The following is a 13,896-nucleotide window of genomic DNA, read 5'->3' as shown; positions in this document are numbered from 1 at the left end:
AAAGGGAAGTATACCCTAGAGTAATTTATGAAAAAAAATTATAAACAGCTGCCTTAAGGCACTTTGAGCTAAAACAAATTCTTGAATTTTCCTTTCTATGGATCTTCTAAAAAATTTCACGCTTTCTCAGTTTGCATTTAACAAATGTTTCCTTTTTTTTGGATATTCTTAGGTAGATTGTTTTCCTCTCATATATGGGTGGTTCTTGACAAATTGTCCCAATTAGGCATAGAAAAAATATTCCAGAGCGAGTTTTTAGTTAAGTTACGACTCGCCGCATTTATTTACGTAACCTGTGTAAATGTGTGGTTGTGCTTGGTTGGTTAAATGTGTTGTTATTTTTACCGCTGATCCTTTTTAAATATTGACTAAAGAAAATTTTCGGTTTAAGGCAAATGTGAATGTTGGGAAAGGAAAACCACACACTTAAGTATGGAAAAATCGCACTTACTTTTGAAGAAAAAAAAAAACAAATAAAAACAGTGATTAAAAGAGTTGTAGGGGTAAAGAAAATTGAAACACAATCGTTGAAAAATAAAAGAATTACGACTTAGTATGATATATAGGAGTAAGGTTTGACAGGATCGAGTCTTTGAAAAATTACATGAACATTGAACACGTTCTTTCCACGATTCATTCATTGACAAGTCGATAAAACGAAAGATTTTTGTTAACTTAAAATGCATATAGCTCCCTAAAATCTTTGTATTTTAGCTCTATTAGACTAATCTCGAACTCCTTAAAAATGATGGCAATTTTTCCCCTCTTAGATATTGTTGTGAATATATGTATTATCAAAATGATATTTAAAGTACTAAAGTAACTTAAAATGTATATAACCCCTTAAAATCTTTTGTAGTTAAATTGATTCAGACTGTCCTTGCCACGTATGTTGTAGATCATAGGAGTAGTCATTGTGCTACATTTCAGCCAAACGGAATAAAATTGCGCCATCTAGAGGCTAAAGATGTATAATCATGTGACCAGTTTATATGAGAGCTATATCTTGTTTTTGAGGAGGCCACGGTAGCGCAGAGGTTAGCATGTCCGCCTATGACGCTGAGCGCCTGGAATCGAATTCTGGAGGGACCATCAGAAAACATTTTTAGCGCTGGTTTTCCCCTCCTAATGCTGGCAACATTTGTGAGGTACTATGCCATGTAAAATTTCTCTTCAAAGAGGTGTCGCATTGCGACGGACTTGGCTATAAAAAGGAGGCCCTTTATCATTGAGCTTAAACTTGAATCGGACTGCACTCATTAATATGTGAGAAGTTTGTCCCCAGTTCCTTAGTGGAATATTCATGGACAAAATTTGCAATTTCGTATCTCGTTTTTGATCAATTCGGACCATACATGGCACATCTCTTGCATTGTCTAGAATATCAAGTAGTCAAGATTGGTTTACCTATCAGCTATAACAAACCGACCTATACTTAAAGGAAGTATTTGTGCAAAATTTCAAATGCCTAGGTTAACTCCTTCGAAAGTTAGCGTGCTTTCCACAGACAGGCAGACAGATGGACGGACGGACTGACACTGCTAGGTCGATTTAAAATGTCCTGACGATCAAGATTACGTACTTAATGGGGTCTTAATACCAATGTTTCGATGAGTGACAAACAGAATGACGAAGTTTGTACACCCCCATCCTTTGGTGGAAGTTATATTAATATCTAAGTATGATACATAGGAGTAAAGTATGACTGGATCGAATCTATGAAAAATGACATGAACATGAATCGCTTTTGTTCTTCCCACCATTCATTCATTCATTGGCAAGCCTTTAGGACATTATAAGTTAAAATGCATGTAACTCCTTAAAACTTTTGTAGTTGAACTCAATTGCAAATTTTGTCCATTAACATTCCATTAAGGAACAGGGGCAAACTTCTCACATATCAATGAGTGCAGTCCAATTCAAGTTTAAGCTCAATGAACTCAATTAGACTATTTAACTACTTAACACCAGGAAGGGCGGTGCCGACTGTAGAATACCCTACACCTACTTTTTAAGTACAATGTGGGAGCTATATCCAATTCTGAACCAATTTTGATGGAACTCGGCAAATGTTTTCAGATGGGATATTAAACAACCCGTATCAAATTTTGAGCAAATATGTTCAAACTGTAATATATACGGTGGACAAATGACAACATTAATGGAAATTACATAAATTCTGACGAACATATATATGGGAGCTTTATCTTAATCGAAACCGATTTCGAGCAACCTTCTCAGATATTGTGGTAGTCGTTGTGGAAAGCGTTGTGCAAAATTTTGGCAAGATTAGTCAATAATTTCGCTTGCAGTGGCTTTTGAAGTGAAAATTGGGCGATATACACATATAACAGCTATATCTGAATCCGAACCGATTTGGAGCAAACTTCTAACTTCGTGATAAGGAAAGAGTTGTACAAAGTTTTGGCAAGATTGGTCAATAAATGCGCTTGCAGTCACCATAGAAGCGAAAATCGAGCGATATACAAATATGGCAGCTATAACTAAATCTGAACTGATTTCTATGAAATCAGTAATGTCGAGAGTCAAGAGAAAATCCTTCCTACCAATTGACAAGGAGATCGGTTAACAAAGGACCATTTTATTGCATTATTACTGCAAATCGGACGAACATATATATGGAACTATATCTAAATCTGAACCGATTTCAAGCAAACTTTATATACTCATTGTAAAAGTCGTCGAGGAAAGCATTGAACAAAGTTTTGGGAAGATTTGTCAACAAATGCGCTTGCAGTGGCTCTAGGAGTGAAAATCGGGCGATGTACATATATGGCAGCTATATCTAAATCTGAACTGATTTCTATGAAATTCAAAAGTAATGTCGAGAGTTAAGAGAAAATCCTTCGTACCAAATTTCAAGAGAATCAGTTAACAAATGACCACTTTATTGCATTATTACTGAAAATCTGACGAACATATATATGGGAGCTATATCCAAATCTAACTGATTTTTTCCAATTTCAAAAGGCTTCGTCTTTAGGCCGAAACATGCCTGTACCAAATTTGAAGACGATCGGATGAAAATTGCGACCTGTAATTTGTACACAAATTGACATGGACAGACAGACGGACATAGCTAAATCGAATCACAATATTCTGAGTCAATCGGTATACGGTATACTTATCAGACTCTCTTCCTTCTGGGTGTTACAAACAAATGCACTAAGTTATAATAGTAGTAGTGGAGTAGGGTATAAATAGAGACAATTTTCCAATTCTCGACGATTGTGGAAAATAAATTAGCAACAATATGTTTTTAAAGTAACTTAAAATGTTTATAACTCCTTAAAAACTTTTGTAGCTAATCTGAAATAAGGACATAAAACTATTTTATAATGGCGTTACTTCAATTGTCGATGTTCTTGGTGCATAGATTGACAAGTCCATAAAACACTATAATCTCTTTGAAATAACTTAAAATACATATAACTCCCTAAAATAATTGTTATTAAAGTGCAATAGGATCATAAAACTCCATAATAATGAAGACAATTATGTGTTTCTTGTCTATCATAGTGCATGCATTAGCAAGTTCATAGAACTCTACTTTCTATTATCGGCGTTCTCTGCTCTCGCTTTGAGGAAACTTAAAATGCATATAACTCCTCAAAATATTTATTCGAAAATAATAAAAAGGGACCATTGTGGCATATCTGTCCCCTATATATGCAATACATTGGTTAGGAGAAGATAGTTAAGAATCGGAGAGGTGGAAGAGGGAGTAGTGTTTGTTGACATTTGTTTTGAATTTCTGCATGTCGGAAAGACATCTGCCAGAAGTCGAAGTCCACATACGGAGAGTTCGTGTAAAAAAAAGAATTCGAATCTTGGGTACACACCACGATGGATTCCATTATAAATGTATCCTTATTAACTGAGTTTGTATTTAAGTTATTTTGGTCTCAAGAAGTTATATCGGGATATCGGTGCTTGGATTACCTATATCACCATATTGACCGATTCGGATACAACATAGCACTGATGTTGTAAGTCATTAGATTGTTTTTTGGTCCAAATTTCAACCAAATCAGGTGAAAATTAGGCTACTAAGGGTTGAAGAAATTAAATCCGGGGATCGGTTTATTTGGGGGTTATATCGGATCATACATAGCATGGATGTTGTAAATCATAACACAGGCCTTTGTTCCAAATTTCAGCAAAATCGAATGAAAATTGAGCCTTCTTAAGGCTCAAAAAGTTAAATCCGGGGATCGACCTACGTCAATAAAAAGTAAAATTGCAAATTTTGCCCATGAACATTCCACTAAGGAACAGGGGAAATCTTTTCACACCGATTCGAGTTTAAGCTCAATGATATTATCGGCTTGAAGTACAATCAAAAAATTTATGAATGAAACTCGACTTCGTTCGTAGGGCCACCGCGAGCACGTTTGCAGCTGTCAATACGATGGACTCAATTTTCGATGACTCGGCCACACATTTCAACCGAAACGGTCGCTATTTCCCGTTCAATGTTAGAATAAAAGCTTTATTATTGGCTTGAAGTACAATCAAAACATTTATGAATTAAAGTCTATTTTGTTCATATGGTCACCGCGGGCACATTAGCATCTGTTAATTCGATGGACCCAATTTTCAATGACTCGGCCACACATTTCAACCGAAACGGTTGCTATTTCCCGTTCAATATGGGCTCTAAGCTCTTTCAACGTCGTTGGCTTTTTCGGCATAGACCAATGACTCAGCGTAGTCCCAAAGAACATAGCATCGTCGACGAAGAAGTATGGCCCAATGTCATCGCCGGCATGCAATCTGCACCAAACAGTTATTTCTTGTCTATGAAGTGTTGATTTGTGAAGCACATGTGGACTTTCACATGACCGATAACGCATATGCGGCTTATTGAAATTTTTGTGATATGCAGACTTTGTGCGTTCGTGTATTTTCTTGTTTGGTACCATGGATAGCCAAATTCCTAATGGTTTCTGTGTCAGTCAGATTATGGTAATGAAGAAGGCAGGGAGGTCTTTGAGAAGAACGGAAAGAATTTGAGTTAGCTTTTCTTCATCTCACAACCAAACCAAATTGATATCATGCAACGCTTCATAATATCAGTGATGCACCTGGGTTAGGTTACGGTTATTTTACAATTAGTGTGGGCCAGTAGCGGAGTTGGAAGCAAGGATGCTGTATCAGTAAAATGGCCGTAGGTTTGGCTTCTGAGTTTGAGAGAATACACATGATAAGTGTTAGACAGGCATTCAAAGCTCATCAAGGCGGCTAATTATGATAATCATTGTTATTGTTATAAATAAATACCTAAACAATCATCGATGCTGTTTCTGTTTTATTTTATGCCTTTATTAATTATAAGTTTTATATATAACTTTTTATTTATTTTAAAAATATTTTAACTAACCCTAACATAACAAATTTACACCTACAACAAATTAAATATTTATATTTTTCTGTATATCTTTCCAAACAAATTGTGTATGTATTGACTTATTTTTAATACACTTTTATAATAATAAATTCAATTAATTTTTTGTTTGTTATGCGACACCACGACCACACACACACACACACAGACATACATTACAGAAAAGTATTGTTCCTTTTTATAACACAAAAACATTTGATACACTTTTTATAAATTTTCAAAAAAAAAAAAAAAAAAAAAAAATAGTTAAGTTAAAAACTAAATAAACCAAAAATAAGATCTTGTGTGTGCATATATGGCCAAAGACTAAAAAAATACCTAATTGTTGCTATAATCATTCACCAATCAACAAAATGTCTGTTCATTATTCTTTTTGAAGCATTTTTCGATGCGGATTTTTTTACGGAGGGGCGAGAATGTGTCAATTGCGGTGCCATTTCAACTCCACTCTGGCGACGTGATAACACCGGACACTATTTATGCAATGCGTGCGGTCTTTATCATAAAATGAACGGCATGAATCGTCCCCTAATTAAGCCACCCCGAAGATTGGTAAACTAATAATTTCATTTTTGTTTAATTGAAAAAAAAAAATTTAAATGTAAAAAACAAAATTTTTGAATTAACTTTAAATGCAAATACGTCCATCATTGAGAAAAAAATCCGAATTCTTATAGAAATCCTTAGCCCAAAAATGTGTTGAACGTTCTCGCTTTTCTGCAATGAATGCCCTGAAGAACAAAAAAAAAGAGAAAAAAATTAATTGAATTTATTATAATAAATTAACAAACAATTTAAATTTATTATTAATTAGTTTTTGTTTTGTTGTTTTTTTTTTAATTGAATGTGAATGCTTTAGGCTGTCCTCATTTGAAAAAAAAGAAAATAATTGTTGTTTTTTTTTCGTTTTGTAGAAAATTATTTCGAAAAACAAACGTTATTTTCTTCTTTAAACTTTTTTTATTAACAAAACTCAAACAATCACTCACTATATTACAGTGGCCGCTGAATCGGGCGGGGATTTCTATAAGAACTATGCGCTTAACGTTATAAATCGGAATACAAACACCACCCCCCACAATCACAGCAACAGCAATGGCACGCCAAACCAAAAAGAGGAACATGTTGTTAGTCGTGCTACCTCAAGGCGTATGGTAGGTGGAAACGTTTACACTATCTATTCAATCTGTTTCTTTTAATTGCTTGTTAAAGAAGAAAAATTTTAATTCAAAAATTTTGTTTTTTAAGTTTTGCTTTATATATAGTCATGTTTTATATAAGAATAACAAATAACGGCTTACTTTCTTCTTATTATTTAGAGTTCCTCCAGACGTGCTGGTTTAACCTGTTCCAATTGTCTTACTACCCAGACTTCGTTATGGCGACGCAATCCTGGCGGTGAACCGGTGTGCAATGCTTGTGGCCTTTATTTCAAGCTGCATAATGTAAAGCGGCCTTTAACCATGAAAAAGGATACGATACAGGTAAACAGAATAAATAAAAAATGGTAGCATATTAAATATATTATCTAAGCAAATCTTAACTTAAACATCCTTGTGGTATAATCGGACTTGTGAACTGTCAAAGGCTTCAATAGTTGGTATATGCGGATACTCATATTCCCACTTATATGAGAGTTATCTCTACCAAGGTTTTTAATCCTTAGAAATAATTGCAACTTAAAATGCTTGTACCCCCTTTAAAAAGTTTAACACAAACAATCGAAGGGAGGAGAATGATACCAAGCATTGTGATTCCTCAATAGCCTTTCTCTCTCGGATCCGAGTAGTTCAATGAGCATCGTCAATGATTCCATTAGATTTCATCAATGCACCCTCTTGTGCAACTTTCATTATAGCATGGAAGATTTCAATCTATCTGGATTCATTCCTCTCCTCCTCCTCGAATGCCTGAAAATAGAGGAAGTGAAAAGTTTCTTAACAAACAGCGTCTGCTTGCTCAAGTTATTGTGTCTCCGAGGGAAAGCAAGAGCTTTTGAACATTCGTAAAAAGAGTTAAGGGTAAGGGTTAAGGGTAATGATGACCATTCACTGACCAGGCTAAAAAGGCTGAAATGTTTAAAAGAATTTCTTCATCTTCACTCTTCGCGATTGAAAGTATATGTAGTTCGATGCCTCAGATATTCTTTATTACACGTGGAGTTTAAAAGTCCTTGCGGATATCGGCGTTAATGAAGATGACCAGTTATTTAATGACCCGGTTGAAAAGGCTGAAATGTTTGCAAGAAATTCTTCCCTGCCGTTTAGGAATCAACCACTCCCCGCGATTTAAAGTGTATGTAGTTCGATGCCTCATATATTCTTTAGAACACGTGGAGTTTAAAAGGTCATTGAGGATCTCGACGTTAATAAATCTCCGGGTCGGATAGTATATCATAACTTGTTCTTTGTAAGTGTTTTTCGACGCTTGCTCCTCCACTATGCAACCTATTCAACTTTGCTTACCGTGCGGGAGTTTTCCCGGTGCGTTGGAGGGTTGCTAACGTTCAGCCCATCCCCAAAAAGGGGAAGCGAACTACCCTGCAAATTACCGGCCATTTCCTATATGCTCCCCGTTGACCACCATCTGGTGAGATACTTAGAGTCTAACGGCCTTCTTAGCAAAAGACATCGCGTGTTCCGGGGATATCCGTCTTCTTATTCCTGGCGTTTGGGTGTTCATCAGAAATACAAGACTTTCCTGGAACTCACTCCCGTTTATAACTGATGGCCAGTTGACCAAACCATGCATTACCGATAACATGTATTTTTAGCCCGAACCATTAGAATGTGGAATCGACGTCCGGTTAACGTCTTTTCCACCAACATTGACGTTCAGAAATTTACTCCCTCTTTGCCCTCTCCAATCCTTAACTTTCATAATTGCCAACGCAATGCATTGCGTATATAGAAGACATCCACAGCGTGTTGGTTCCGAAAAAAAATAATGCTAACTTTCCTCCGCGGAGTCAGTTCCCTGACACCCAAAGGCAGAACTATCGATAATCGCAACATTAGATATTTTCGATAGTTTTAATAATAGATATGGATAGTGTCGATACGATCGTTGATTTTTTTTAAGGAGCAAGTGGCCATTTGGCCGACAGCGCTTTAGCTGATGGAATTTGGAGGTTGTTTTGAAAGCGCACCGGAAGTTAAGCGATGGCAGCCGGCGATGAAACATTCTCATGGAGAATAAGCGGACGACCTTGGGACCAGAGACCCAACATAGGGTCACTTCGTACCCTTTTAGATCCAAGGCTCGTACCCCATAAGAGCCTTTAGCGTCACCAGACTATCACTAAATATACGGATATCGGACCGGTCAATATTTCTTGACAACACAAATTCCGCAGTCGTTTCAATCGCAAAGACCTCCGCCTCAAAGATATTGCAATTGTCCCTCATACCAGATTGGTAGAATTTAAAAATAACAAGTAAAAGTGTGCTAAGTTCAACCGGGCCGAATCTTATATAGCCTCCACCATGGATTACAATTGTTAAGTTCTTTGCCCGGTGTTTCTTTATAGGAAAACAATGGATAATGAATATGAATTGCCACGCTATTGGAGCAATATCAGGTTATGAATCCGATTCCATACCATACTTGGTTTAGATTTTGGAGAACACAGAAAAAGTCATTGTTATGGAACGACTCAGACCATACTTCACATGTGATCATGACCATAAGAGACGTCGATGTGGAAAATTTCTACTAAATCGGACTAGAACTGCGCCCTCTAGGGTTCAAGGAACAAAATCTTTAGATCGCTTTATATGAGAGCCATATCAGGTGCTTTACCAATTCAGACCATATTTGGCACGAATGTTGTAGGTCATAGAAGAAGTCTTTGTACAAAATTGAAGTAAAAACAGGTGAGCCGGTTATATTGGAGTCAGGTCATGAACCGATTTAGACCATAGTAGGCATAGTCAATACAAAACACGTGCAAAGTTTCACCTCAATCGGATAATAATTTGCGCCCCCTAAAGGTCAAGTTGTCAAGGTCCGAGATCGGTTTATATGGCAGCTATATCAGTTTATAAAGCGATTTGAAGCATACTTCTCACAGTTTTTGGAAGTCATAACAAAACACCTCATACCAAATTGTAGTCAAATCGGTTAAAAAGTGTGCCCTTTAGAAACTCAAGAAATCAAGATCCGAAATCGATTTACATGGCAGCTATTGTATCAAAACATGGACCGATATGGCCCAAGCTTTTAAGTAGAAGGCCCCTTATTTGTCAACTAGGTCTTCGATATCACTTTAAAGCATAAAAAAACCATCTGCTTTTAGAGGTAACTTAAAATGCTTGTAAGTCCTTGAATTTGGTTATACAGGGTAGTTAACACGAACTCTTACCAACTCAAACAACCTTAGTTTTTATGTGAAACTATTATTTATTGGTATAAATGACAAAAAGATAAATGTGTGGAGATAAACGAAATTTCAGAATGCATTCCCTTTTTGCTCGATATATCCACCTTTTGTCTTGACTATTGCTCCCAGTTGGTTAAAAAACAAGTTGCAAGCTTTACGAATATAGTCTACTGGTATTTTGGTCCATTTCTGTTAGGTTAGGTAAGGTTTAAGTGGCAGTCTGCCATCAGATGTTAGACATTTTCGTCCATTGTGATACCACAGGTACAGAAAAACAAAATGCCTTATAGTTCCTATCGTTTAACCAGATCGCTTTAAAAATCCAAACAACTTGCGAATGTTCACATCCGATACCCCATTTTCGCCCAATGGCTTACTTTAGAGCATCCATACTGCCATATTAGTCCCTAGTTAGTCTTTACCTTACTCTCTGAAATGCTGCAAATAGAAAAGTCCATCAGATTGACGAATGTCCGTCCGTCCGTCTGTCGAAATCACGATAGGGGTCGAACGCGTTAAGCTACCCGTTTGAAATTTTGCACATATACTTAACATTGATGTAGGTCGTTGGGGATTGCAAAAGGCCCATATGGGTTCAGATATGGATATAGCTCCCATATAAACCGATCTGCCGATTTGACTTCTTGAGCCCCTGAAAGCCTCAGTTTTCATCCAATTTGTCTGAAATGTTGCAGATAGTGTTCTGTTATGACTTCCGACAACTGTGTCAAGTACAGTCCGAATGGGTCAAGAACCTGATATAGCTCTCATATAAACCGATCTTCCGATTTGACTTCTTGAGCCCGTACAAGCCGCAATTTTTGTCCGATTTGGCTGAAAGTTTGCATGTAATGTTCCGTTATGACTTCCATCACATCAGTTTATAACTTGATATAGCTCCCATATAAACCGGTCTCTTGATCATCCATGTTCGGTTCCTAAAAGATTTTATTTATGCTGGTTTGACAGAAATTTAGTATCTAGTATAAAATAATGCCCTTCAACTAAATTTGTTTAATAATGAGAGTTGCCGCAACAAGTTGATCAGCATATAGACAGCATGTTGAAGCAACATGTTCAAGCATCATTTTGAATAGTGTGTTAAAAAACATTTTTCTTTTCATCTGTAGGTGACAGCATAATAAAGCAATATGTTTCAGCTGCAAAAAAGTATATTTTCTAAATAACTATTTACTAAATGTGGTGTTCTTTCTTTCTGTTTTCCTTTTTAGACCCGCAAACGCAAACCCAAGGGCTGTAAATCGGAAAAGGCTTCCAAGAAGCAAGCAGCGGCAAATGCTGCCGCCGCTGCAGCAGTTGTTGCCAATGAACAACTTATGAATGCCATGGCCAATTGTAGTGACAACAATGCCAATGGCAATATTTCGGGCTTAAATCTCAGCGACAATGGTGAGTTAGGAAAAATATTAAAATTATTGTAATGTGGGTTAGTTTGAAAAAATAATGGTTTAATTTTTTTTGTTTTGTTCTTTTTTTCGCTTTCAAAAAAACCAAACTAGATATTAAACCTTTAACACAACACCTAAATACATCAACATCATCATTAACACAATCGGCGGCTACATCACCCACGACTAGTATACCATCGCCTAGCAACAATAATCATCACAATATTAACAGCAACAACACCAACAACAGCATGAAAATGTCACCTACATCACCGCTAATGCAAGTTAATCATCATTTGGGTCATATGGTGGGCAATATGTCACCGCAAGAATATCATCAACAGCAACAGCAGCAACTAGATACAGGGTTACAATCGCCCATGTTTCAACAACATCAGCATACAACGTCGTCAGCCTCATCATCACCTACGTCACATCATTTGCAACATAATAATAACAATTCTTCATTTAATGATCAAAATAATGCCAATGATGAAAATATGACACTTGTTAAATTCTTGCAACAACAGCAGCAGGAACATCAACGATCCAGCAACAACAACAACAACAACTCCTCTACAATAGCAACCAGCATGAATGCGAATTCGCCCAACAACAACCAAACAACCAACAATCAGACGACGACGGCTATCACGAAAATTGCCTCACCCAACAGTCAATATCTGCAGCAACAGCTGCAGCAACATTCGCCCTCCAATGCTCACAATCACAGTCCACTTAACACTCAATACCATCATCAGCAACATGCCAACGATACGGCAGCCACCAACTCTCCCCCCTTGTCGCCCACAACCTATGAATGCTATGGCGAGCTTATACCCAATGCAGCCAATGAGGAGAGCCTTATTAAGCTGGAAGAGCGCCATCATCAACATTTACGCCAACAACAACAGCAGCACCAGCAGCAGCAGCAACACTTGCAACGCCAACAGCAGCAAGAAGAAATGTTGCATTCGCATCATATGAATTTGAGTCGTAGTCCCTCCATGGATGAGGAATATGATTATCAACATTCTCAATTGTTGCTGCAACATCAACATCATTTGCAACAACAACAACAGCACCAACATCAGCATTTTTTGCAATTCCAAAATTTTATGCCACAACATTTGAGCGATTTTGGGCGCAAGTTTGAACGTGAGACTGTGGTAAAAATGGAATAGTTGTGAAAGCAGAGAGGGGAAAATGAGTAAGAGAAGGTTTGAGCAAAATATCTGAAGGATATGATTTTTAACCACCGATTGTTTGTATATATATTTTTATATATAGAAAATTTTCCATTTTCCATAGTTGATTATGAAGAGAAGCATTCTGGTTTATGAGCATATAATGAATAGAAGATTGATAGAAAATTCCAAAATGTCATTTAATGGTTTTTCAAAATTTATGAACATTTTGCAAATTTCAAACTTGGTGAAAGATTTCCTAAAAACTTGTTTCTCAAAACTTAAATTGTTGACAAACATTAATGAGTATTTTCATAAAATTTAGTAAAAATTTCCATGAATTTAGTAAAATTTCCATTAATTTAGTAAAATTTCCATGAATTTAGTAAAATTTTATGTAAAATATACGAATATTTTTCTTAAGCTTTAAGAAAATTTTCTTTAACTTCAAATGTAAGAAAATATTAAATAAAATTGGAAATTTTTTCATAAAATTTAAGAAAATAATTATTGGAAGTAAAGAAAATTTTCATAAGACTTGAAGATTTCATCAAATCGATTTTTTTTTTATAATTCAGCATTCGGTTTTTTGAGCATACGTGGAGCAGAGAGAGCAGAAATAGAAGATAATTAGAAAGTTCCAAATTGTAATTTATTGGTATTCTCAAAATTAATGATATATTTCGCAAATCACAAATTTTATGGAAAATTTCCTACAAAAATATTAATGAATATTTTTATTAAAGAAAATTTCTTAAAATTTATAAAAATTTTGTTCAAAATGTAAGAAAACTTGGAAAAATTTCAAAATGAGGATAAGTGAAGTAAAAAAAGAGAATATAATAAAAAATATTCCATGTTTTTAAATGTTATGAAGATTTTCTAAAATTTTATGAAAATTTTCCTAAAATTTTAGAAAGTTTTCTAAATTTTAAGTAATAACTTATCAAATTTTTCCAAAAATTTATTTAGTATTATAAACAATTTTCGTAAAAAATTTTGAAAATGTATTGAAAAAAAATTAATTAAATCAGCATTCTATTTTTTGAGCAAAAGTGGAGTATAAGAAACATAAGATAATTAGAAAAATAAAATTTTTTAAATATTATGAAACTTTTCTAACATTTTATGAAAATTTTCTAAAAATTTTTAAAGGCTTTCTCAAATTTTTAGGAGATGTTCTTAAATTTAATAAAAATATTAACTAATTTTTTTTAATTGATTTAATTTTTTAGGAAATTTTCCTTCGACTTTGTCAAAAGCGAAATATATCGTAAATTTAGCGAATACCAATATTTAATGGTATGAAATATTTCGCAAATTACAAAATTGATGGAAAAATTTCTGAAAAATTTATTCCAATTTTTGAAAAAAATTAATGAAAATGTTCGTCCTTTTTTATACTTTTATAAAAGATAAAAAAATTTGCATAATATTTATGAACACTTTCATCACAATTTAAAAAAGTTTAGGAACATTTGTACAGAACTT

The 13,896-nt window shown here is 35.2% G+C and overlaps 1 protein-coding gene across 1 annotated transcript in view; it reads left to right on the top strand.

Annotated features, from left to right (window-relative positions):
* The window catches only part of LOC106089230 (box A-binding factor), a 43,024-nt gene extending 29,829 nt beyond the window's left edge, over window positions 1-13,195 (top strand). Inside the window, exons 4-7 of the mRNA XM_059361823.1 lie at window positions 6,428-6,582; window positions 6,748-6,912; window positions 11,042-11,219; window positions 11,330-13,195. Coding sequence (XP_059217806.1) covers window positions 6,428-6,582; window positions 6,748-6,912; window positions 11,042-11,219; window positions 11,330-12,402 — 1,571 coding nt within the window. The 3' untranslated portion in view covers window positions 12,403-13,195. The remainder of the gene's footprint in view (window positions 1-6,427; window positions 6,583-6,747; window positions 6,913-11,041; window positions 11,220-11,329) is intronic.
* The last annotated feature ends 701 nt before the right edge of the window (window positions 13,196-13,896 follow it).

This window comes from Stomoxys calcitrans, chromosome 2, assembly GCF_963082655.1.
Source record: "Stomoxys calcitrans chromosome 2, idStoCalc2.1, whole genome shotgun sequence".
NCBI lineage: Eukaryota > Metazoa > Arthropoda > Insecta > Diptera > Muscidae > Stomoxys > Stomoxys calcitrans.
This window is presented reverse-complemented; position numbering and strand designations above follow the sequence as displayed.